Source organism: Entelurus aequoreus, linkage group LG02 (assembly GCF_033978785.1).
Source record: "Entelurus aequoreus isolate RoL-2023_Sb linkage group LG02, RoL_Eaeq_v1.1, whole genome shotgun sequence".
In the NCBI taxonomy this organism is placed as follows: Eukaryota; Metazoa; Chordata; class Actinopteri; order Syngnathiformes; family Syngnathidae; genus Entelurus; species Entelurus aequoreus.
The window spans coordinates 85,081,497-85,109,251 of record NC_084732.1 but is presented as its reverse complement, the minus strand read 5'-3'; the positions used below and the strand labels follow the sequence as shown (position 1 = coordinate 85,109,251).

The following is a 27,755-nucleotide window of genomic DNA, read 5'->3' as shown; positions in this document are numbered from 1 at the left end:
ACTTCACAAATAATGGTGTCTGATTGCCTGCAAGTTGCTTATTGATTTGCGCGAGTACATGAGCAAGAGAGAGAGACTGTGGAGAAAACCTTTGCATGTACTTTGCGTTGTCCATGAAAATGTCCTCAGGTGAGGCCCCTGTGGGGCCGATTCATACAGTGTAGTTAAACCGTTTATGAAACACATAATGCACTTTATAAATGCACACAGCCCACTTAAAGGGGAACTGCACTTTAAAATAAATGTTGCTTATTGTTCACAATCATTCCGAAAGACAAGAAGACAAAAGGTTTTTATAGAAAAATTGTCTCGTTCTACCTAAGGGTGTAACGGTACACAAAAATTTTGGTTCGGTACGTACCTCGGTTTAGAGGTCACGGTTTGGTTAATTTTCAGTACAGTAAGAAAAAAACAAAATATACATTTTCTGGTTATTTATTTACCAAAATTTGTAAACAATGGCTTTATCCTTTTAACATAACAATAACATACATATACACACAGGGTCGATTGCCAGGGTTAATGCAGTCCATCCATCCATCCATTTTTTACCGCTTATTCCCTTCGGGGTCGCGGGGGGCGCTGGAGCCTATCTCAGCTACAATCGGGCGGAAGGCGGGGTACACCCTGGACAAGTCGCCACCTCCTCACAGGGCCTACACAGATAGACAGACAACATTCACAAACTAGGGCCAATTTTAGTGTTGCCAATCAACCTATCCCCAGGTGCATGTTTTTTGAAGGTGGGAGGAAGCCGGAGTACCCGGAGGGAACCCACGCAGTCACGGGGAGAACATGCAAACTCCACACAGAAAGATCCCGAGGCTGGGATTGAACCCAGGACTACTCAGGACCTTCGTATTGTGAGGCACATGCACTAACCCCTGTTCCACCGTGCTGGTTAATGCAGTCAACATATATAAAATAAAAACTAAATAAGATAAACTTCAGAATTTCTTTCTACATATAAAGTGCAACATTTCCACATATAAAGTGCAACATTAAACTGCTTCAAGTAGTTGCTCAGATTAAATAAAATGACACAACTATTCTTCTACATATAAAAAGTGCAACATTTAAACAGTTTCAAGTAGAGATGTCCGATAAATGCTTTAAAATGTAATATCGGAAATTATCGGTATCGGTTTTTTATTATCGGTATCGTTGTTGTTTTTTTTATTTTTTTTATTATTTTTTTTATTTTTATTAAATCAACATAAAAAACACAATATACACTTACAATTATTGCACCAACCCCCAAAAAAACCCTCCCCCATTTACACTCATTCAGACTCATTCACACAAAGGGGTTGTTTCTTTCTGTTATTAATATTCTGGTTCCCACATTATATATCAATATATATCAATACAGTCTGCAAGGGATACAGTCCGTAAGCACACATGATTGTGAGTGCTGCTGGTCCACTAATAGTACTAACCTTTAACAGTTAATTTTACTCATTTTCATTACGTACTAGTTTCTATGTAACTGTATTTTTATATTGTTTTACTTTCTTTAACCTTGGTGACTTTCACTCAATTTTCATGTTTTTTGCCAGAAAAATCAGTTTATCCACATTGTCTGCAGAAAGAGCAGACCTGCTTGCAGTTAAAATGTCTCCAGCTGTGGAAAATACCCTTTGGCTGGGCACGGAGGTTGCAGGTATGGCGAGGTAGTGCCTGGCTAACTTGGCAGTAAGAGAATATATGGGCTCATTGTTCTTCCACCATAGAAGTGGGTCAAAATCTAGTTTTTAATGCAATATGGTCTTAAATCTACTGCTATAAAAACACCAACGGCATTTGTAATTGCTTTAGCCCTGCCTGACTCGCCGAGGAGAGGCTGCTTGAATGCGGTGGGAGCTGTGTTTTGTTCGTCTTTCTCTTCGTTGAAGCGATGTTATCCATTGTTGTATCGCACCGCGAAACCAAAATGTTCCCAAACGGGAGATCTTAACGAGGCAGGAGGGTCTTCCAGCTCTGCCGTTTGCATGTTGTAGTAGCCCGGTCGCTGCTAGCATGCCGTGTGTTGTGCCTCAGAGTGCATTGTTTACACAACGTGCGGTACGCTACTTAATATGTCCGTGTGGAAACTCGTTCGGTACACCTCCGAACCGAACCGAATCCCCCGTACCGAAACGGTTCAATACAAATACACGCACCGTTACACCCTTAGTTCTACCACTAAATCACTTTAAAATGCATCCGAAAACTGCCGACAATACCACATTCACGTTCTGTAACCTGTATAATAACCAAGCTGCATTGTTGTTGTAAGAATGAACACTAACAGACACTTTTTCTAGCGTAGTAACACATCGGCATGCTACGTTATTAGCCGTAAAAAACTAGCTACAGAAAAAGATAAGCTAGTGATGTGTACACTATATTGCCAAAATTATTTGGCCACCCATCCAAATGATCAGAATCCGGTGTCCTAATCTCTTGGCCCAGGTGTATAAAATCAAGCACTTAGGCATGGAGACTGTTTCTACAAACATTTGTGAAAGAATGGGCCGCTCTCAGTGATTTCCAGCGTGGAACTGTCATAGGATGATGCCACCTGTGCAACAAATCCAGTCGTGAAATTCCCTCGCTCCTAAATATTCCAAAGTCAACTGTCGGCTTTATTATAAGAAAATGGAAGAGTTTGTGAACAACAGCAACTCAGCCACCAAGTGGTAGGCCACGTAAACTGACAGAGAGGGGTCAGCGGAGGAATTATGGTGTGGGCTTGTTTTTCAGGAGTTGGGCTTGGCCCCTTAGTTCCAGTGAAATGAACTTTGAATGCTCCAAGATACCAAAACATTTTGGACAATTCCATGCTCCCAACTTTGTGGGAACAGTTTGGAGTGGGCCCCTTCCTCTTCTAACATGACTGTGCACCAGTGCACAAAGCAAGATCCATAAAGACATGGATGACAGAGTCTGATGTGGATTAACTTGACTGGCCTGCACAGAGTCCTGACCTGAACCCGATAGAACACCTTTGGGATGAATTAGAAAGGAGACTGAGAGCCAGGCCTTCTCTACCAACATCAGTGTGTGTCTTTGTTGTCTGTTACCAAGTCTGCCATGATTAGAACACACACTCGTGTTTGTTTCCGGAAGTAGGAACACACATTTGTTGCCAGAAGTCGGAAGTGCGCTGCTATGGTAACAGGAATCAATGCACGGAAAAAATACGTCCCGGAAATGATTGGAGGAATGCTGGAAGAGCTGTGGACATTCTTGTGATTTGGATAACATCGGGCTGTCTGCCTCGCAGGATGAATTTTGAGGACCAGTCGTAGGCAATTTAGAGTGAAAAGCAAATTTTATTTTCACTCGCATACACAACATTTTAACTTGGATTGTTTCCCTGGCTTCGAGACTCTCCCGAAGGACAGTGCGGCGAATATACAGCAAACTCCCTTCTTGTCTCTCATGGACACACACCTGTTGTTGTTGACTTTGGACTAGCGACTGCAGGACATCAAGGCCGCGGAATAGAGACACGCGGCAGGCTTACACACACACATGCATCCACAAAAATATACGTCACACACACATACCCTACCCCCCATCCAACGCCTTTAACGCGAATCCCTTAGGGGTGGTGGACGGCTGGGCAGCGCCTGAGGAGCTGCAGCCAGCCACCATGGCCCCCACTCCCTCCCTTCTGTTGCTAGTCTCAAGATGTTGTAATATGTACTGTATATGTGCTTTGCTATGGAGGTTTTTTCCCACTCCAGGGAGCCCAGTCTAGATTGTATTTTTTTACTCCCCCTCCCCCAGCGTTGACCTTTTTCCCATCTTTTACGGGGCGCCTTGTGGCGACCCATCAGCGTTCCTGTTCCGTAACCCTGTACACTGTTTGTCTAATCTTGAACGGGTTTGTGCTGAAAACAAAGTTGTGTTGTACTTGTGCAATGACAATAAAGACCTACCTAGCTATTACAATTATGAAAATACGGTAAACATTGAACATAATAATAATTATTATTATAATAATAATTGATTTTATTTGTAAAAAGCACTTTACATTGAGTAAACAACCTCAAAGGTGCTACAGTGTATACATTTTTTTTTTAAAATAAAATAAAATAAAAACTAGAACAGCCAAATAGCTAAAACTAGTATGCATACTGTATATATATATAAAAAAAGGCTTTTTTAAAAACAAAACAAGGGTTTTTAAGCCTTTTTTAAAAGCATCCACAGTCTGTGGTGCCCTCAGGTGGTCAGGGAGAGCGTTCCACAGACTGGGAGCGGCGGAGCAGAAAGCCCGGTCTCCCATTGTTCGTAGCTTTGTCCTCGGAGGTTGGAGGAGGTTAGCCTGTCCGGAGCGGACATATTACATATTGTTATGAACGTTTGAGACTACATTATATACACTACCGTTCAAAAGTTTGGGGTCACATTGAAATGTCCTTATTTTTGAAGGAAAAGCACTGTACTTTTCAATGAAAATAACTTTAAACTAGTCTTAACTTTAAAGAAATACACTCTATGCATTGCTAATGTGGTAAATTACTATTCTAGCTGCAAATGTCTGGTTTTTGGTGCAATATCTACATAGGTGTATAGAGGCCCATTTCCAGCAACTATCACTCCAGTGTTCTAATGGTACAATGTGTTTGCTCATTGGCTCAGAAGGCTAATTGATGATTAGAAAACCCTTGTGCAATCATGTTCACACATCTGAAAACAGTTTAGCTCGTTACAGAAGCTACAAAACTGACCTTCCTTTGAGCAGATTGAGTTTCTGGAGCATCACATTTGTGGGGTCAATTAAACGCTCAAAATGGCCAGAAAAAGAGAACTTTCATCTGAAACTCGACAGTCTATTCTTGTTCTTCGAAATGAAGGCTATTCCACAAAATTGTTTGGGTGACCCCAAACTTTTGAACGGTAGTGTATATCTATAGATATACTTGCAGTGTGTATATAAAACATTGCTGCAGGGTTTTGAAGTTGTTTTAAAGGGCTTTGAAGGCTACAACAGTGACTTCCATTAGCCGCATCTTTCAAGCGTTTTAAAATTATCTTTAAAATCGTAAAAAAAAAAAAGACGCATGTTCGTGTCTCTCATAATGATTGTTAACGATAGGCAACATTTAAAAAAAAAGTGCAGTTCCCCTTTAATACCTCATCTTTAGCCTTAGAATTCACTTGAATCGACCTATTGGGATTGACGTTGTCCCCTCTGTTGACCAACAAGACTTCCCTGCCATGTCGCACTGCCTCGTTATAATTCAACTTTCTCTCCACGTTGTGAAAAATAAACAGGGGTGTTTGTGTGAGGAAGGAATTACAGGTTAATAGCCAGGAGAGGTATCACTCCAGGCTGCTCAGCCATGAGGAAAATGAGAATTTTCACTGGCTTAAAAGGCTCCTGTCAAACGAACGTGACGTTAATATTTCAAAGTAGTCATGACTTCGGGTCTTTTGTACCACGAGACCTGTAGGGTCTCTTTGTGGAGCGCTTTAACATCACAATATTATGACGTTACGCTCAACTAATGCCACACTTGATATGTTTCGTGCAAATAAAAATCTACGTACTATGAAGCAAGCCAAGTCAGCTCAAATGTTCATAGAAAATGCACAAAAATGTGAACACAATATCATGTTTTAACTAAGCCATTACACAGAAAGTTTTGGTATTAGGAAAAAAAGAAACCCTCCACCCCTTTCCGGATGCCCGTCTTGGTTGAGGTCTGCTGGGTGTCGTCCCCGCATGCGTCTTATCGTGGCACCTCGGTGTGTTGCATGGTATTCTGCGGTGTTGCATGGCGGCCAGCTGCGGCGTGTTGGATCTCCTCTTATCCTCTCTCCTCCGGGGGAGGATCTGCCAGGGCTATTCCATCTCCATTGTTGGGGTCCTTGCAGGTGGGGCGGATGGTTCCCATGGGGCAGGCCCTGCCGTGTTCCCCCAGGGCGGGGTTGGGCTTTTGGGGGCTTGGCCGGTTGCTTGTGGGGTGGAGTGGTCTTCCCGGTGTCTCCTGCTTCTCCCGTGCCTTGTCCTCTGCCGGTCGCATCTGTTTACAGCCAGCGGCGGCACGGTGGGCCCGGTTCTGGTGGTCCTGCTGTGGCCGACTTGGGTGTGTCGGCCTTGAGGCAGGCCCTGCCGTGCTCTTCTGGGGCGGGGTTGGGCTTGTGGGGGCCCAGTTGCTTGTGGGGTGCAGTGGTCGTCCCGTCCGGCTGTGGGGAGTCTCTGGGCCTCTCGGGGCGGGGCGTCCAGTCTTTCTGCCTGCCTTGGGTATAATCTCTCGCTGGCTTGAGGGCTGGCTGTCTCCTTCTTCTCCTGTGCCTTGTCCTCTGCCTGGCGCATCTGTCTACAGCCAGCGGCGGCACGGTGGGCACGGTTCTGATGGTCCTGCTGTGGCCGACTTGGGTGTGTCGGCCTTGCTTCTGGGGGGGGGGTTGGGCTTGTGGGGACCCGGTTGCGTGTGGGGTGCAGTGGTCGTCCCATCCGGCTTTGGGGAGTCTGTGGGCCCCTCGGGGCGGGGCGTCCCGTCTTTCTGCCGGCCTCGGGTATGGTCTCTCGCTGGCTTGGGGGCTGGCTGTCTCCTGCTTCTCCCAGGCCTTGTCCTCTGTCGGGCGCATCTGTCTACAGCCAGCGGCGTCACGGTCGGCCCGGTTCTGGTGGTCCTGCTGTTCTCTTCTGGGGCGGGGTTGGGCTCATGGGGGCCCGGTTGCTTGTGGGGTGGAGTGTTCTTCCCGTCCGGCTGCGGGGAGTCTCTGGGCCCCTCGGGGCGAGCCGTCCCGTCTTTCTGCCTGCCTCGGGTATAGTCTCTCGCTGGCTTGGGCGTTGGCTGTCTCCTGCTTTTCCCGTGCCTTGCCCTCTGCCGGGCGCATCTGTCTACAGCCAGGGGCGGCACGGTGGGCTCAGAGAAAATTTTTTGTTTCTTTGGCTGTTTTGCATCTTCTGCCATGATAGCAGTAATTGCACGTAGATGTTGGCATCGACTTCCGTCTTTTTAACGAATGCAAAGCAAGTCAACAAATGTTTTGTTTTTGTTTGGCCCTCGTTAAGGTTGCTAAGTGCCAGTGAGAGCGATACAGACCCCCTCAGGCCATGACACAGGTGTCATTAAACTAGTTGTAACTCGATGTATCGTCCCAAATGTTATGAAGATATTTAATGAAGGTTGAAAAGTTACCTAGTGCTGCTTTGTTTGTTTGACATTGTCATTACTGCCACAAGTGGTGGAAACGTGTATTACATACGTACTGAGAAACATACATTTTTTGGCGGCCCAACAATAAGCCTGTTGGTTGAGAAAAAACTGGATTAGTTCATTCTGGAAGGTGAAGGCCAAGAATGTTTAGAAACCCGGACATATAATCTTTTGACACTCGTCATATTCCTTTCGTCTTTTTTTCCGCAGCGTTACGTCGTGTGCTCCTGCAGCTGAGCTGTGCTTGGGTTTGAAGTCATCCTCTCGGCCCTTCATATCATTCATGTCCTGGGAGACGCGGGGTCCTCGCTCTCATGTGTCGGCTCCAAGAAGCAAAGAGATGCACGCACCAGGCCTCTCTCTTCTCTCTCCGCTGGGATGATCTCTCCCCCCCCCCCCCCTCTCTCTCTCCTTCTTTTCTGCATTTCTAAGTCGTCTGCTTTCAAAGTCGGCGGCGGCGGTAGTCGGGATCAGACGAGCCTCTGCGGGGCAGCGGGTATCTATCTTTCGCCGTCGCTCTCTTCAATATGTATTTGGAGGTGTTCGGCTGGGCCGTCTCAGAGGGGGGCAGGAACTGTGCCTTACACATGAAAGCTTTTTCAATTTTACTTATGCTCGCCGAAAAGTATGTGTGGTTTTTTTTTTTGAAGAAGAAGGAGGCGGATCTCCAGGGGGTTCTGGAGGAGTGTGTGTGTGTGTGTGTGTGTGTGAGACCCAATCATGATGCCCACCAAAGTGCAGCCCGAAGAGATGAAGGTGTCACAAGAAAGACATACTAACATTTGCACCTCTTTGAAAAGCAACACTAACACCGTGGGTATGTTCAATAGGGTCTTTGGAAACAACTGTGAACTTTGACCCCGGGGTCTGATATCGTTCCGAATGTGTGGAGCGTCTCAATTGGTAAACATGGTTATGCACGTTTAAAAAGGACCTGTGTATGTATGACCTTTGTTTTTGTCAGGTACACTTTATTGCCAAAAGTATTTGGCCACCCATCCAAATGATGAGAATCAGGTGTCCTAATCACTTGGTGTATAAAATCAAGCACTTGGGCATGGAGACTGTTTCTACAAACATTTGTGAAAGAATGGGCCGCTCTCAGTGATTTCAAGCGTGGAACTGTCATAGGATGCTGCCACCTGTGCAACAAATCCAGTCATGAAATGTCCTCGCTCCTAAATATTCCAAAGTCAACTGTCGGCTTTATTATAAGAACATTTTAAGAGTTTGGGAACAACAGCAACTCAGCCACCAAGTTGTATTCCACATAAACTGACAGAGAGGGGTCAGCGGATGCTGAAGAACATAGTGCAAATACAAATACGTCTGTCGAGACGCTTTGAGGACATGAATTCCATCCATCACTTTACTGAGCAAAACTCTTTATTGTCGGCCATAAACACATCACCAAGACATTAGTAAAAAAAAATATATCTAGCAAAACTGGTCATTTTCTGCTGTACAAACCAGACCAAAAGCAACTTTGTTATATCAACAGCAGCCGCTCGCTCTTTCTCACTTGCGCCAACACATGCACATGTAGCACTTAGCCAGTGATGCGTTTACAGCCACACAAAAAGTCGGACAACTCCAACACCACACATAACATGTCATTCCAGGTCGTTACACTATGATTTACCAATCAAATGTGTCCTTATTCTAGTGTCATTTATTAGGAATCTTAATTTATAAATATTAATCATGAAATGCTGTTAGTATATTAAATAAATACTAATAAAAATATATTTTTTACAAACAGGAAGTTGCAAGAATGTACACATGATCCCCTGCTTACATCTCATTGTGCAACATGTGAATGTTTTAATGGCAACTAAATGCAATGTCTGAAAGGGGTACGGATTATTTCCAAAGCAGGACCTCCAGCCAGACAAACAATACAAGTACACAGTTCATGAAAAACAATATGTGTTATTATTGTCATTGTAAGTGGGCCTAAACACTTACATTAGAAATGGAAATGACTGCTGTCATTTGATTATAATAATAAGAGAATGTTGTATGTCTATCAGTGTTGGCCCTGCGATGAGGTGGGGACTTGTCCAGGGTGTACCCCGCCTTCCGCCCGAATGCAGCTGAGATAGGCTCCAGTGACCCCGAAAGGGACAAGGGGTAGAAAATGAATGGATGGATGGAGATTGAACTTGTTATTTAGTCAGGTTTGGGACAGGTGTGCTGCTGGTGTAGCCACAGTGTGCACGTCTGATGTTGCTCACATGGGCTCCACTGAATGCTCAGGGAGTTTTTGAGTTTGCTCACACACATGAAAAATTAGAGGGAACATTGCACGTTACATATAACCACAACAACTCGCAACAGGGTGGGGGGGTTGGGGCCCTGGAGGCCGGCCTGCTGCTTTAAAGCGCTACTCAGCCGTCCATCACCCCGAAGGGGAATCAAGCGGTGGTGAAGGCGTGGGGTGGAGGTGGGGAGTGTGTTTGTGAATATGCCCATTGTCTTTGGGTGTAGTGGTGTTGTGTTCATTGGCCCGGGGTCGTTCTGCATGCTATGCAAGCAAAGTTCGACTTCCAGGTGTCGTTGAGGAGACAGGGATTCACACAAAATTGTTAGTTTTTAGAAAAAAATATGTAAATTGTACTGTTTTTGAAGGTGAAAAATCAGTCGAAAAGGTTTGGGCATCTTTGATGATAAGACTAATAAGATAATGTTTATTGTGTGGTAAAAAAAAAAAACAACAACAGTAAAATCTGTCTGTTCTCTTCCAGGGTGTGAACTTCTGTCCAGGTCAGGAGGTGCTGGGCGTGACCACACACGAGCAGACGGAGCACACCATGCAGCCTCTCATTTTCCACCTGGGCCGGGATCCTGGGGAGAAGTTCCCTATCAGGTCAGTCGGTCTGGCATTTGCAAGTAGAGTGAACGAGGGCGATAAACCAAACAAAGAAGAAAAAAAAAAAAAAGAGCGCGGCGGGAAAACGAGGCGAGAAGAGGAGGACAGTTTACTGCCGCTTGCACGGACTGCTGATGAGATCGATGCGGACTCGGCGGCAGAAATACGAAGGCCACCGATTGATCCGCTCAGTGGGAGTGCGCCTGATTGCACCCTTGTCTTTTGTGATTGCAAACAGCCTCCTTAAAGATCGCCGTGCCACATTCAGCCCTCCCTTACACTGCCGCCGCCGGTTAAAATTGCAGGATAAATTGTTCAGGCCCAGATCCAGAGCGAGTGCTGTTTAATAAGGTGTTGTGTCTTTTGGCTGCAGCTCAGAGGAGAGCGAGGCTCCCAACAAGAAGACTGAATGAGGGCGTAAATACGTTATAGACGGACTAGACTCGGGGCACCTCTTCATCAATCAAAGATTCCACTTGATTAAATTCAATTTGTTGTGTATTAGGCAGTGTTGGGTTAGTTACTGAAAACCAGTAACTAGTTACAGTTACTAGTTACTTTATTTCAAAAGTAACTCAGTTACTAACTCAGTTACTTACACCAAAAAGTAATGTGTTACTGTGAAAAGTAACTATTTAGGTACTTATATATATATATATATACTGTGTCGCCCTACTTATGAAGTAGTCTTTGCCATTAAGTTGAATGTGCCAGTCTTTTCTTGTGTTGAGCCCTACAAAGTATTTAAAGGCCTACTGAAATGAATTTTTTTTATTTAGACGGGGATAGCAGATCCATTCTATGTGTCATACTTGATCATTTCGCGATATTGCCATATTTTTGCTGAAAGGATTTAGTAGAGAACAACGACGATAAAGATCGCAACTTTTGGTATCTGATAAAAAAATAAAGCCTTGCCCCTACCGAAAGTAGCGTGACGTAGTCAGTTGAAAGGCTCCTCACATTTTCCTATTGTTTTCAATGCAGCTAGAGCGATTCGCACAGAGAAAGCGGCGATTACCCCATTAATTTGAGCGAGGATGAAAGATTTGTGGATGAGGAACGTTAGAGTGAAGGACTAAAATGCAGTGCAAGACATATCTTTTTTCGCTCTGACCGTAACTTAGGTACAAGCTGGCTCATTGGATTCCACATTCTCTCCTTTTTCTATTGTGGATCACGGATTTGTATTTTAAACCACCTCGGATACTATATCCTCTTGAAAATGAGAGTGGAGAACGCAAAATGGACATTCACAGTGACTTTTATCTCCACGACAATACATCGACGAAACACTTTAGCTACGGAGCTAACGTGATAGCATCGTGCTTAACTGCATATAGAAACAAAAGAAATAAATCCCTGACTGGAAGGATAGACAGAAGATCAACAATACTATTAAACCATGGACATGTAAATACACGGTTAATGCTTTCCAGCCTGGTGAAGGTTAACAATGCTGTTGCTAATGACGCCATTGAAGCTAACTTAGCAACCGGACCTCACAGAGCTATGCAAAAAACATTAGCTATCCACCTACGCCAGCCAGCCCTCATCTGCTCATCAACACCCGTGCTCACCTGCGTTCCAGCGATCAACGGTGCGACGAAGGACTTCACCCGATCACAGATGCGGTCGACGAGACGGAGGAAGTTAAGGTGAGTTCGGCGGCTAGCGCGTCTGCTATCCATCTCTGTCCTCTTGGCTGTGTTGCGGTAGTCCGCCGCTAATACACCGATCCCACCTACAACTTTCTTCTTTGCAGTCTCCATTGTTCATTAAACAAATTGCAAAAGATTCACCAACACAGATGTCCAGAATACTGTGGAATTTTGAGATGAAAACAGAGCTTTTTTTTATTGTATTCAATGGGGTACCAATACTTCCGTATCAACCGTTTACGTCAAGCGCATACGTCATCATATCTAGACGTTTTCAACCGGAAGTGTGGCGGGAAATTTAAAATTGCACTTTATAAGTTAACCCGGCCGTATTGGCATGTGTTGCAATGTTAAGATTTCATCATTGATATATAAACTATCAGCCTGCGTGGTCGGTAGTAGTGGGTTTCAGTAGGCCTTTAAACTATAAGTTTTGTATTTACCGGTATTACTCACCAGCATTTTGATTGTAACGTACCTCGTCGTCGTAGTTTTCAAATTTGGAGGTGTTGAAATTGCCATTTAAAATTGCTACTGCTAATCCGTAGCAATGTCCATGGCAAATCCAATGTAAATTAGCATCAAGCTTGGGCATTTTGAAAAAGCGGAGTCTTACTGTGTGCGTTCAAGTGTTTTCTATCAGGCAAACTTGCTCTGGTAGCATGGGAAATTGCAACATTACAGTCTGAATCCGCTCAATTGCTGGTACATTTGAAGAAGAATGAATGTTAATTTTCTAATAATAAAATCTATTGCTTTATTAATATAGCATTTAACACAGTTATGTTGTCCAGTTTTTATCATGTTTTCTTACATCTCTCATTTGCAAGTATTGTATAGTAAACGTTGCCTGCAGTTGCAATTCCAAGGCGTTAGCTGGCAGTAGTGTGTTGCCATACTTAGGAAGTAGTCTTTGCCATTAAGTTGATTGTGCTAGTCTTTTCTTGTGTTGAGCCCTACAAAGTATTGAAACTATAAGTGTTGTATTTATTACTCACCAGCCGTTTGATTGTAACGTGCCTCTTCGTTGTACTTTCCATGACCAAATTTGGAGGTGTTGAAATTGCCATGTAAAATTGCTAATGCTAACCCGTAGCATGTCTATGGCAAATCCAATGTAAATTAGCATCAAGCTTGGGCATTTTCAAAAGCAACGTCTTACTGCTAAGTGTGTTCTATCAGGCAAACTTGCTTTGGTAGCATGGGAAATTGCAACATTACAGTCTGACAGAATCCGCTCAATACTTTTGAAGAATAATAAATGTTAATTTTCTAATAATAAAATCTCTTGTTTTATTAATATAGCATTTAACACTGAGTTGTGCTGTCCAGTTGTTACCTTGTTTTCTTACGCGTTTGCGTCTCATTTGCGAGTATTATATAACAAACGTTGCATGCACTTGTAATTCCAAGGCGTTGGCTGGCAGTAGCGTGTTGCCATACTTCGGAAGTAGTCTTTGCCATTAAGTTGAACGTGCCAGTCTTATTTTCTGCTGAGCCCTGCAAAGTATTTAAACTATGTTTTGTACTTATTACACACCAGCTGTTAAATTGTTGATTGTAACTTGCATCTTTGCTGTAGTTTTCGTTACCAACTATTTTATACATCGCCATATTTAATTTTCCTGAAGGAATCAATAAAGTACTATCTATCTATCTATCTATCTATCCATCCATCCATCCATCCATCCATCCATCCATCCATCCATCCATCCATCCATCCATCCATCTATCTATTGTTGCGTCGACCAGCTCTTCCTCCCAGGGAATCTAAGGTGCTGGTCAATCCCAAGTTCTTTCGATGACATATATGCTGAGTAAGAAGGACCATCAAGACAGAATAGGAATATTATCAAGTTTTACTGAAATTTCAGGAGATCAGCTTAACCAATACATTCATATCGGCTACTCTAGTTGATCTGACATTCAAATGGAAGAGCCCACTTCTTGCACACAAAGAAAGCCCCCACCTCTCCCTCTCGCAACACTGATAAGGAATAACTGGGGGTTGTATTCACATTCCAATGGTTTAAGACACTTAACAGACCTCTGAAGACAAGAGAAACTGGTAGAATATACAAAGGAAAAGTACTAGCTGCTCCAAACATGGCTATGAATAGAGAAATAACTCTTAAACAGTTTGTATATGCATCTATCTTTCTATCTATCTATCTATTGATTGAAACTTTTATTAGTAGATTGCATAGTGCAGTACATATTCCGTACAATTGACCACTAAATGGTAACACCCGAATAAGTTTTTCAACTTGTTTAGGTCGGGGTCCACGTAAATATCTATCTATCTATCTATCTATCTATCTATCTATCTATCTATCTATCTATCTATCTATCTATCTATCTATCTATCTATCTATCTATCTATCTATCTATCTATCTATCTATCTATCTATCTATCTCTCTGTCCATCTGTCCATCCATCTATCCATCCATCCATCTATATAAAATTGCTAATACTAATTCCATAGCATGTCTGTGGCAAATCCAATGCAAATCAAAAACGTGAAGCCCTACTGTACTTTTGAGCATCTTTTTCGTGCATGGAAAATCGTAACATTACCTCGACTGCTTGTTTCCCAGCCAAGTGCTTGAGCCGATATGACTTTACGCGCATCAAAGGTATCTAAACATGGCACCGTTTGATTTGACGTGAATCGGCACCCATCCCTCGTCAATCCGCCCCCACTGCTAACTATTTTCGCTAAAGCTTCCATCGCTTATCCTCGCCGTCCACTGGGAGCGTTCTCCTCCGCCCTCGCGCGTACACACGCCTGCTCCTTGCTCCCCCAGCTGGACCGGTTTGCCTGGCCGCCATTAATCTCCGCCCGCGCCTAAAGAGCCACTTAAGATGATGCAGCGCCTGTCAGCACGCCTGTTCGCGCGACTCAAGTGCACACAAAAACATGCACGCCGCAACGTGTAATCACACAATTGAGGGAGACGACACGGTTTTTCCTCCGGAGGCCCTCGACGCGCGTTATTTGGTGGTCCGACACGAGGTTGAGTCGGACCTTTTTTTCCGCTCTTCCTACGCGACGCTGTAGGCCTCATCTGCTGCTTACCACCAAGCTCCCGCGTCCCCAATCAATAGTCCTCACCCAAGTGCTCCAATTCCACTGGGGAGGAGAGGAACAGGGGGCGGGGAGGACCGTGAGGTAGAGGGAGGGGTTAGGCAGGACAGATGCATTCGATTGTCTCCTCAATTCCCCCACCGTCTGCCACTGTGTTCTCGTGTGTGTGTGTGTACCAGAAATAGTGTTATGAATCAGTAATCGGCATGGCGACACACCTGAGCAATGCCCCTACGCCCCCTTGGGTGCCATAAATTATAAATCAAAAGAAGTCCATTTGCATACAGCCTGCTTATTATTCTGCAGTTTGCCCGTGCACCAGCAAGCTAAGGGTTATAGTCATGCTAATGAGCTGCGCCGACGGTGGCTTTTCATTATTTGTTTTGTGCACAAGAGGCGCAAACAAACGATATAATTAGATTTCCACGCGCGGCTTTCGCCCGACGCGATTACCGGCGCGTGGACGACGACAGCGGGTAACTTTGAGGAAACGCGACACTCGCATGCTTCCCGGCAGGCACGGGACATTAAGACAACGCTGAGAACTTGTTGAATTAGGTTGTAATGTTGAAACAGCATGCTTTTTGACGACGTTTAATCAATATTGGGTTCTGACGTTGATTTGACCATTGAATGTTGGTCATTTCCCAACCAAAATTCTACGACACAAATACAACCTGACATTGAATAAACGTCGTCAAAAAGCATGTTGTTTCAACGCTGTATTTGTGTTGTAGCATTTTGGTTAGGAAATAACCACATTTCAATGGTCAAATCAACGACAAAACCTGACATTGAATAAACGTCAAAAAGTATGTTGTATTTATGTTGTAATATATTGGTTGGGAAATGACCAAAATTTAATGGTCAAACCAACGTCAGAACCCAACATTGATTAAACGTCGTCAAAAAGCATGTTGTTTCAACGTTGTATTTGTGTTGGAATATATTGGTAGGGAAATGACCAAATTTCAATGGTCAAATCACCGTCAGAACCCAGCATTGATTAAACGTCGTCTAAAAGCATGTTGTTTCAACGTTGTATTTGTGTTGTAGAATTTTGGTTGGGAAATTACCAAAATTCAATGGTCAAATCAACGTCACAACCTGACATTAAATAAACGTTGTCAAAAAGTATGTTGTTTCAACGATGTATTTATGTTGTAATATATTGGTTGGGAAATGACCAAATTTCAATGGTCAAATTAACGTCAGAACCCAACATTGATTAAACGTTGTCAAAAAGCATGTTGTTTCAACGTTGTATTTGTGTTGTAAAATATTGGTTGGGAAATGACCAAAATTCAATGGTCATTTCCGAACCAAAATTCTACAACACAAATACAACATTATTCAATGTCAAGTTGTGACATTGATTTGACCATTGAATTTTATTAATTTCCCAACCAAAATTCTACAACACAAAAACAACGTTGACAAAACATACTTTTTGACGACTTTTAAATAATGTTGGGTTCTGACGTTGACTTGACCACTGAATTTTGGTCATTTCCCAACCAAAATTCTACTACACAAATACAACCTGACATTGAATACACGTCGTCAAAAAGCATGTTGTTTCTATGTTGTATTTGTGTTGTAGAATATTGGTTGGGAAATGACTAAAATTCAATGGTCAAATCAACGTCACATCCTGACATTGAATAAACGTAGTCAAAAAGCATGTTGTTTCAATGTTGTATTTGTGTTGTAGAATTTTAGTTAGGAAATAACCACATTTCAATGGTCAAATCAACGACAAAACCTGACATTGAATAAACGTTGTCAAAAAGTATGTTGTATTTATGTTGTAACATATTGGTTGGGAAATGACCAAATTTCAATGGTCAAATTAACGTCAGAACCCAACATTGATTAAACGTGGTCAAAAAGCATGTTGTTTCAACGTTGTATTTGTGTTGGAATATATTGGTAGGGAAATGACCAAATTTCAATGGTCAAATCACCGTCAGAACCCAGCATTGATTAAACGTCGTCTAAAAGCATGTTGTTTCAACGTTGTATTTGTGTTGTAGAATTTTGGTTGGGAAATTACCAAAATTCAATGGTCAAATCAACGTCACAACCTGACATTAAATAAACGTCGTCAAAAAGTATGTTGTTTCAACAATGTATTTATCTTGTAATATATTGGTTGGGAAATGACCAAATTTCAATGGTCAAATTAACGTCAGAACCCAACATTGATTAAACGTTGTCAAAAAGCATGTTGTTTCAACGTTGTATTTGTGTTGTAAAATATTGGTGGGGAAATGACCAAAATTCAATGGTCATTTCCGAACCAAAATTCTACAACACAAATACAACATTATTCAATGTCAAGTTGTGACATTGATTTGACCATTTAATTTTATTAATTTCCCAACCAAAATTCTACAACACAAAAACAACGTTGACAAAACATACTTTTTGACGACTTTTAATTGATGTTGGGTTCTGACGTTGACTTGACCACTGAATTTTGGTCATTTCCCAAGCAAAACTCTACTACACAAATACAACCTGACATTGAATAAACGTTGTCAAAAAGCATGTTGTTTCAACGTTGTATTTGTGTTGTAGAATATTGGTTGGGAAATGACCAAAATTCAATGGTCAAATCAACGTCACAACCTGACATTGAATAAACGTCGTCAAAAAGCATGTTGTTTCAATGTTGTATTTGTGTTGTAGAATTTTGGTTAGGAAATAACCACATTTCAATGGTCAAATCAATGACAAAACCTGACATTGAATAAACGTTGTCAAAAAGTATGTTGTATTTATGTTGTAATATATTGGTTGGGAAATGACCAAATTTCAATGGTCAAATCAACGTCAGAATCCAACATTGATTAAACGTTGTCAAAAAGCACGTAGTATTTGTGGTGTATAATATTGGTTTGGGCCACAAATGACCAAAATTCAATGGTCATTTCCAAACCAAAATTCTACTACACAAATACAACATTATTCAATGTCAGGTTGTGACATTGATTTGACCGTTGAATTATATTCATTTTCCCAACCAAAATTCTAGAACACAAAAACAACGTTGAAACAACATGCTTTTTGACGACTTTTAATCAATGTTGGGTTCTGACGTTGATTTGAACATTAAATTTTGGTCATTTCTCGACCAAAATTCTACTACACAAATACAACGATGAAACATGCTTTTTGACGTTGTTTAATCAATGCCAGGTTGTGACGTTGATTTGACCATTGAATTTTGGTCATTTCCCAACAAAAATTCTACTTCACAAATACAACCTGACATTGAATAAACGTCGTCAAAAAGCATGTTGTTTCAACGTTGTATTTGTGTTGTAGAATTTTGGTTGGGAAATGACCAAAATTCAATGGTCAAATCAACGTCACAACCTGACATTGAATAAACATCGTCAAAAAGCATGTTGTTTCAATGTTGTATTTGTGTTGTAGAATTTTGGTTAGGAAATAACCACATTTCAATGGTCAAATCAACGACAAAACCTGACATTGAATAAACGTTGTCAAAAAGTATGTTGTATTTATGTTGTAATATATTGGTTGGGAAATGACCAAATTGCAATGGTCAAATCAACGTCAGAATCCAACATTGATTAAACGTTGTCAAAAAGCATGTTGTATTTATGTTGTAATATATTGGTTGGGAAATGACCAAATTTCAATGGTCAAATCCCCGTCAGAACCCAGCATTGATGAAACGTCGTCTAAAAGCATGTTGTTTCAACGTTGTATTTGTGTTGTAGAATTTTGGTTGGGAAATGACCAAAATTCAATGGTCAAATCACCGCCACAACCTGACATTGAATAAACGTCGTCAAAAAGTATGTTGTTTCAACGTTGTATTTGTGTTGTAGAATTTTGGTTGGGAAATGACCAAAATTCAATGGTCAAATCAACGCCACAACCTGACATTGAATAAACGTCGTCAAAAAGTATGTTGTTTCAACGTTGTATTTGTGTTGTTAAATTTTGAATGACCAAAATTCAATGGTAAAATCAACGTCACAACCTTACATTGAATAAACGTTGTCAATAAACATGTTGTTTCAACGTTGTATTTGTGTTTGTATTTTAGTTGGGAAATGACCAAAATTCAATGGTCAAATCAACGTCACAACCTGACATTGAATACATGTCGTTAAAAGGTATGTTGTTTCAACGTTGTTTTTGTGTTGTAGAAATTTGGTTGGGAAATGACCAAATTTTGAATGATCAAATCAACGTCACAACCTGACATTGAATAAATGTCGTTAAAAGGTATGTTGTTTCAACGTTGTTTTTGTGTTGTAGAAATTTGGTTGGGAAATGACCAAATTTTGAATGATCAAATCAACGTCACAACCTGACATTGAATAAATGTCGTTAAAAGGTATGTTGTTTCAACGTTGTTTTTGTGTTGTAGAAATTGGGTTGGGAAATGACCAAATTTTGAATGATCAAATCAATGTCACAACCTGACATTGAATAAACGTCGTAAACAAGTATGGTGTTTCAACCTTTTATTTGTGTTGGAATAAAGTAGTTGGGAAATGACCAAAATTCAATGGTTGAATCAACGCCACAACCTAACATTGAAAAAACGTCGTCAAAAAGTATGTTGTTTCAATGTTGTATTTGTGTTGTAGAACTTTGGTTGGAAAATTATCAAACTTAAATTGTCAAATCTACGTCAGAACCCAATATTGATTAAACGTTGTCAAAAAGCGTGTTGTAAAATATTGGTTGGGAAATTACCAAAATTCAACGGTCAAATCAGCGTCACAACCTGACATTGAAAAAACGTTGTCAAAAAGCATGTTGTTTCAACGTTGTATTTGTGTTGGAATATATTGGTTGGGAAATGACCAAATTTCAATGGTCAAATCACCGTCAGAACCCAGCATTGATTAAACGTCGTCTAAAAGCATGTTGTTTCAACGTTGTATTTGTGTTGTAGAATTTTGGTTGGGAAATAACCACATTTCAATGGTCAAATCAACGTCACAACCTGACGTTGAATAAACGTTGTCAAAAAGTATGTTGTATTTATGTTGTAAAATATTGGTTGGGAAATAACCAAAATTCAATGGTCATTTCCGAACCAAAATTCTACTACACAAATACAACATTATTCAATGTCAGGTTATGACGTTGATTTGACCATTAAAATTTAGTAATTTCCCAACCAAAATTCTACAACACAAATACAACATTGAAACAACATGCTTTTTGACAACGTTTAATCAATGTTGGGTTCTGACATAGATTCGACCATTGAAATTTTGTCATTTCCCAACCAAAATTCTACCACACAAATACCACATTGAAACCACAAACTTTGTGACAACGTTTATTCAATGTGAGGTTGTGACGTTGATTTGACCATTGCATTTTGGTCATTTCCCAACCAAAATTCCAAAACCCAAATACAACGTTAAAACAACAAACTTTTTGACAACGTTTATTCAATGTGAGGTTGTGACGTTGATTTGACCATTGAATTTTGGTCATTTCCCAACCAAAATTCTACAACACAAACACAACGTTGAAACAACATGCTTTTTGATGACGTTTATTCAATGTCAGGTTGTGATGTTAATTTGACCATTGAAATTTGGTCATTTTCCAACCGATATTTTACAACACAAATACAAGGTTGAAACAACATACTTTTTAACAAGGTTTATTCAATGTTAGATTGTGACGTTGATTTGACCATTGAATTTTGGTCATTTCCCGACCAAAATTCTACAACATAAATACAACGTTGAAACAACATGCTTTTTGACGAAGTTTGTTCAATGTCAGGTTGTGACGTTGATTTGACCATTGAAAATGGGTCATTTTCCAACCAATATTTTACAACACAAATACAACATTGAAACAACATACCTTTTAACATTTATTCAATGTCAGATTGTGACGTTGATTTGACCATTGAATTTTGGTCATTTTCCCGACCAAAATTCTACAACACAAATACAACATACTTTTTGATGACGTTTATTCAATGTCAGGTTGTGACGTTGATTTGACCATTGAAATTTAGTAATTTCCCAACCAAAATTCTACAACACAAATACAACATTGAAACAACATGCTTTTTGACAACGTTTAATCAATGTTGGGTTCTGACATAGATTCGACCATTGAAATTTTGTCATTTCCCAACCAAAATTCTACCACACAAATACAACATTGAAACCACAAACTTTGTGACAACGTTTATTCAATGTGAGGTTGTGACGTTGATTTGACCATTGCATTTTGGTCATTTCCCAACCAAAATTACAAAACCCAAATACAACGTTAAAACAACAAACTTTTTGACGTTTATTCAATGTGAGGTTGTGACGTTGATTTGACCATTGAATTTTGGTCATTTCCCAACCAAAATTCTACAACACAAACACAACGTTGAAACAACATGCTTTTTGGTGACGTTTATTCAATGTCAGGTTGTGATGTTAATTTGACCATTGAAATTTGGTCATTTTCCAACCGATATTTTACAACACAAATACAAGGTTGAAACAACATACTTTTTAACAAGGTTTATTCAATGTTAGATTGTGACGTTGATTTGACCATTGAATTTTGGTCATTTCCCAACCAAAATTCTACAACACAAATACAACATTGAAACAACATACTTTTTGATGACGTTTATTCAATGTCAGGTTGTGACGTTGATTTGACCATTGAAAATTGGTCATTTTCCAACCAATATTTTACAACACAAATACAACATTGAAACAACATACCTTTTAACATTTATTCAATGTCAGATTGTGACGTTGATTTGACCATTGAATTTTGGTCATTGTCCCAACCAAAATTCTACAACACAAATACAACATACTTTTTGATGACGTTTATTCAATGTCAGGTTGTGACGTTGATTTGACCATTGAAATTTGGTCATTTCCCAACCAACAACGTGGACATCAACGTTGTCTCAATTTACAAATACAACTATTTTTGCAACGTTGTTTCAAAGTCATTTTTAAAGGACGTGTACGTATAATCAACATTGTATCAATGTCTTGTGCCTGCTGGCTTGTATTAAATCGCTGCATCTGTGGCTTATCACGGAGTGGATCGCGAGCAGGGAAATGAAAAAGGCGCGCCGATGAAAATCGGGAGCGGCGGAATTTGTCATTTCGGGTAACCACGGCGAATTTCATCCGCGTATTTTTTTTTATTATTTAAAAAAGAAAAAGTGTAATCAAGTTTTTCCCCACAGTCGCTAGCTGATGGAGAGAGAGAGACTAATTGCGCTGGTCTAATTCTGGAGGGAAGCAAAAGCTGAGGGGATGGAGCACGGGGGAGCAGGTGCCGGCTGATGGAGGAAGCCTCGCCGCCCTGTGGGAGACCCGGGGTGGGGAGGGTAGGTGTGCGCTGGACAGGGCCCGGGGTTATTACTCTAATTGACACTTCACCCCACACGCATGCACACGGTCCCTGGGGGCCAATCAGAAGGCAGGGCTTGCAGCGACGGGAGGACGGAGGGGCTGGCACAGGTGCTGGCGGCGAGTGTATCAGGGGTGTAATTGCACTGCTGATATTTGTCTATCTGTGTGTCACGCCACCAGACGACACACACACACACATGCGCGGCCCATTAACCCTACAGGTCCTATTGAGAGCAGCGTTCCTTTGAAAGCCTTCAGGGGCCCGGTGTTTTACACACTGAATATAATCATGCGCAGAGGTGCGGCGCTCACTGGTGTCCAACAGCAGTAATTGAGAGACAGGGGATGGGGGTCCACAGTCGCCCCCGCTGAGTGGGCTTTTCCCACAGGGTGCCGGCGTGTGTGTTATTGTGCTTGAAAGCTGCACACACTCACACACACACGTTTTGATATAATGAGTTAAGCTCAGCCATCACAGCAGTGTTTTATCACAGCGTATGCATGCTACACGAAGACCAGTGTTTCACTTGCAAAGATGCAACAAATCAAGGGAATTTATTTTCATTTTGTGTGTGTCTGTGTGTGTGTGTGTGTGTGTGTGTGTCGTTTAAATTCCTTGTAAACAGCTCTTGTGCTGATTAATTAGCTTCCTGCAAACATGTTTCGTGGCCCTCAAACATCATAAAAGCTATGTTCCTTTTTCCAAGTGTCAATGTACAGTCGTGGTCAAAATTTTACATACACTTGTGAAGAACATAATGTCATGGCTGTCTATAGTTTCCAATCATTTCTACAAGTCTTATTTGTTTGTGATAAGAGGGATTGGAGCACATACTTGTTGGTCAACAAAAAACATTCATGAAGTTTGGTTCTTTTATGAATTTATTATGGGTTATCCTGAAAATGTGACCAAATCTGCAAAAAAGCTTTCCTCCAGAAGGTCTTATCTTTGTCCATGTGATGTCAGATGAAACAAAAATTGAGCTGTTTGGCCACAGTACCCAGCAAAATGTTTGGAGAAGAAAAGGTTAGGCCTTCAATCCCAGGACCACCATTCCTACCGTCAAGCATGGTGGTGGTAGTATTATGCTCGGTGCCTGATGTGCTGCCAATGGAACTGGTGCTTTACAGAGAGTGAATGGGACAATGAAAAAGGAGGATTTTTAGAATTCTATCAGACATTGTGACTTTTGGTATTAGTGTTCCTGAAAAAAAAGGGACCCCAACACACATACTATACAGCAGGTTTTTACAGCTAAATGTGTACATACTGTATAATTTCTACACACATACACATTGGCCCCCCCCAGACACATTTTTTTCTCTCAATGTGCCCCCCCCTGCAGGATTGCCACAAAGAAAAAACAAAAGACACCTGATTTTTGAGGAAAAACTTAGCCAAATTTCAAAGGGATAAGGACATTTTTATATATATATATATATATATATATATATATATATATATATATATATATATATATATATATATATATATATATATATATATATATATATATATATATATATATATATGTATATATATATATATATATATATATGTATATATATATATATATATATATATATATGTATATATATATATATATATATATATATTTTTTTTTTTTAATAACTTCATATTTCATAATGTATTTTTTTGTAAAACTGTGTTGAAAAGTATGTGTACCAAATTTGAAACATCAAGTCAGCCAAATTTCAAAGGGATAAGAAAACAATTTTTTTTTAATAACTTCATATTTCAGAATATATTTTATTGTAAAAATGTGTTGAAAAATGTGTATCAAATTTGAAACATCAGTTACCCAAATTTCAAAGGGACAAGAAAAAAAAACAATGTTTTTAATTACTTCATATTCTATAATATATTTTATTGTAAAACTGTGTTGAAAAATATGTGTATCAAATTTGAAACATCAGGTTAGCCACATTTCAAAGAGATAAGAAAAAATATATATATATTTTTTTTTAATTACTTCATATTTCATGATATATTTTTTTGTATAACTGTGTTGAAGAATATGTGTATCGAATTTGAAACATCAGGTTAGCCAAAATTCAAAAGGATAAGAAAATACATATATTTTTTAATAACTTCATATTTCATAATATATTTTATTGTAAAACTGTGTTGAAAAATGTGTGTGTCAAATTTGAAACATCAGGTTTGCCAAATTTCAAAGGGATACGAAAATAAATATTTTTTAATTACTTCATATTTCATAATATATGTTATTGTAAAACTGTGTTGAAAAATATGTGTATCAAATTTGAAACATCAGGTTAGCCAAATTTCAAAAGGATAAGAAAATGTTTTTTTCATTACTTCATATTTCATAATATGTTTTATTGTAAAACTGTGTTGAAACATATGTGTATCAAATTTGAAACATCAGGTATAAAAGGTAATGTAACTCTAAATTAGTCAATTGGCATTTAACTGCATTTCATGCATTATACATACCACCATACATACATAGTCTTTAGATTTTTCAAATAAACTAATAATATATATATACATAATGGTATATTTACAGGATTAACACTTCCAATTTGCTTTATTATTTTGTGGTAATAAATTATAGTGTAGACGTGGCCCGAGGGCATTGAGTTGGACTCCTGTGTGCTTTGTGTCGACAGTGTTTTGACCGGGGAATACCAGGAGGTTCTGGGCCGCATCTCTCCAGTTGTGGAGGAGCACAGGAAGACGCTCACACCAGGTGTTCCCCAGCTCAACATGTGCGACGGGGCTGTGATGGTAGGCTGCCCTGTAATCTACCCTGAGACCTGTTTCCAATGTGGAAGGTGCTTCTCGAGCTCAGAAGGTCAAGAAAAAGGCTGGGAAAATATCCAATTTAAAATGCTTGGACCTCGGATTGAAAAAGTCCACCAATTCCAATTGGTAAAGAAACTAGGAGAGCGAAGACTGTACCATTCCAAACGTAAAAACACAAGTTCTGAATCCAGACAATGGTCCGTAACAGCCCCAAAATGAAATCACGTGTTTAATATACCATTTCTGGCATTTCCTGAGAGTTTTGTCACACTTTTTGAGCTATCTATAGCGAAGAAAGTGAACCCTCTTTACAGTCGTCCATGGTCTTTGTCTCTGTGGGTGGAGGCGGGGACACAGGCATATGCTCTAAGAACTTCTGGGTTGAAAACTACCCAATGTTGGCAGTTTTCAACCCAGCTGCTGGGTAACGATTGGACCAAACCATTGCTGGGTTGATTTAATGGGTCATATATTCAACCCAAATGCTGGGTCATTTCAAATGCAATGCTGGGTTAATAGTACCAAATCAATTGGTTATTTTCGTGTTTCTTTACAATAAAATCAGTTAAAATAACAGTTTAATACATTTTCAATTCAACACGATTCTCTTTATATATTATTTAGTATGTAAATTAAAAACAGGTTACAGGTCGCTTTTCTTGGCTGCTGATTTATACGCACGATGTTGGCCTTATTTTTAACATTTATCTTCAAAAATAACAATATGTTAATCAGTCTAATGAAATAAAGTAGAGTGACTCCATCCCAATCCCAGTTTTACATAATTTAGGATAGAAATTGACAAAGCAATTGAGAAGACATAATGTACAGATACATTTCTAAAACAAAAACAAAGGAAAACAAAAAATTCATAAAAGCAACAGTATTAATAATGATAGTAATAATACCAATAATAGTTGTTTGTTGTAACCCCAAAATGTATTCTTTAAAACAAATAAATACAAAATAGTAATATATATATATATATATATATATATATATATATATATATATATATATATATATATATATATATATATATATATATATATATATATATATATTCGCATATGTGTGTATATATGCATATATGTGTATATATATATGCAAATGTGTGTATATGTATGCATATATGTGTGTGTATATATATATATATATATACATATATATATATACACACACACAGTATATATATATGCATATGTGTGTATATATATATATATATATATATATATATATATATGCATATGTCTGTGTATATATATGTGTATATATATATATATGTATATACATACACAGTATATATATATATGCATATGTGTGTGTATATATATATATATATATATATATATATATATATATATATATATATATATATATATATATATATATATATATATATATATATATATATATGCATGTATATATGTATATGTATATGTTGTTATGAATTATTTACATATTTACGGCTCCAATTACTTCACATCAAATATTCCACTTTGAAAAATGTTTAAGGAAAAATATTGCATATTGTGTTTTTTCTATTAAAAAATTAGGGTTTTCTTTGGGGGAAAAAGGGCATAAAATATAAAACAAAAAAATTATGGCAACGGAAATATTTAAAGTTAATCTGTAGATATTTAAGTAATGGAAGTAAAATGTTTTTAATATATGACTTATTTTTAAACCTTTTATGACCGAGAACAGTCAACAAAATTGAAGGAAGCTTTAATGATTTTAAAAATTAAAAACATCAAAATGGCCCGAAAATGTTTTCATTATTTAGTGTAAGGCCCTCAGTGGCAAACGTTTTTTACGCCCCTGCTCAATAGGGGAAAAAAACAGTTTATATGCAATGATGGTCAACTGCTCCTTGTTTCTGTTAAAAGGTGGATTCATATGTGGCTAAACACTGCCCCCTTCTGGCAAATTGGCTGAACTACTCCACTCAAAAATATCAATGAAATATGGATTTATTTTGATATTCTCTTGATATTTGATATTTCACTTTTTTAAATTGTATTTTAAGGAGTTAAAATGGAAAAAAAAAAATAATAATAACTAAAATCCAATTAAACCACTTTGACAAGTTTTACAGGCTGGAGGAGTACACAAAAACAAATAATGAATAATCATTTTAAATAATATTCATTTAAAATTCTTACAAATATTTAAAATATGTGTTATCCTAGAAAATAATTGGACAAAACAGTATATAATTTTAAAAAACTATACGGTATACAACCATGACAATGCATAAGAGCTTGTTGTTGTGTTTCAGAACTGGGCTCCAGCCGGCTGTGAGAAGTTAGGAAAATGTCTCAAAGTTCCAAAATCGGCTCCTTGGAAGTGCGAATGGCCGCACTGACTGCACATGAGCAATGGACTTTTTTTTAAATTTTTTTTAATAGGCTACTGTTTTACATTAAACATCATATCATGTCAAAGTCAGCTGGGATAGGCTCCAGCGCACCCGTGTGAACATGCTAAGTAAACATACAGTAATTAATGAATGGAGTGTGTGTTCTGATACGGTAAGTCTGTTTTTTACATGTTTTTGTACATAATTGCGAGAATCACGTGTGTGTTTTACGTGCACACACATGCACAAGAATTATTCAAATTAAAATATTCAAATAAATATGTTTACTTCCCTAAATCTTCCAAACAACTCTCAGTATGACGACGTGGAGTTAAAAGTGAGTATTAAAGACACAAGCCTTGTGTTGGATGATGGCAACGTTGTACAGTTAATACTTGTATTACC

General features: G+C 39.3%; 1 protein-coding gene across 2 annotated transcripts in view; it reads left to right on the top strand.

Annotated features, from left to right (window-relative positions):
* The window catches only part of galns (galactosamine (N-acetyl)-6-sulfatase), a 75,135-nt gene that overhangs the window by 46,822 nt on the left and 558 nt on the right, over positions 1–27,755 (top strand). For both annotated transcript variants that reach the window (XM_062033687.1, XM_062033686.1), the window contains exons 12-14: positions 9,914–10,035; positions 24,853–24,970; positions 27,270–27,755. The exon at positions 27,270–27,755 is cut by the window's right edge and continues 558 nt beyond it. In XM_062033687.1, coding sequence (XP_061889671.1) covers positions 9,914–10,035; positions 24,853–24,970; positions 27,270–27,356 — 327 coding nt within the window. In that variant the 3' untranslated portion in view covers positions 27,357–27,755. The remainder of the gene's footprint in view (positions 1–9,913; positions 10,036–24,852; positions 24,971–27,269) is intronic.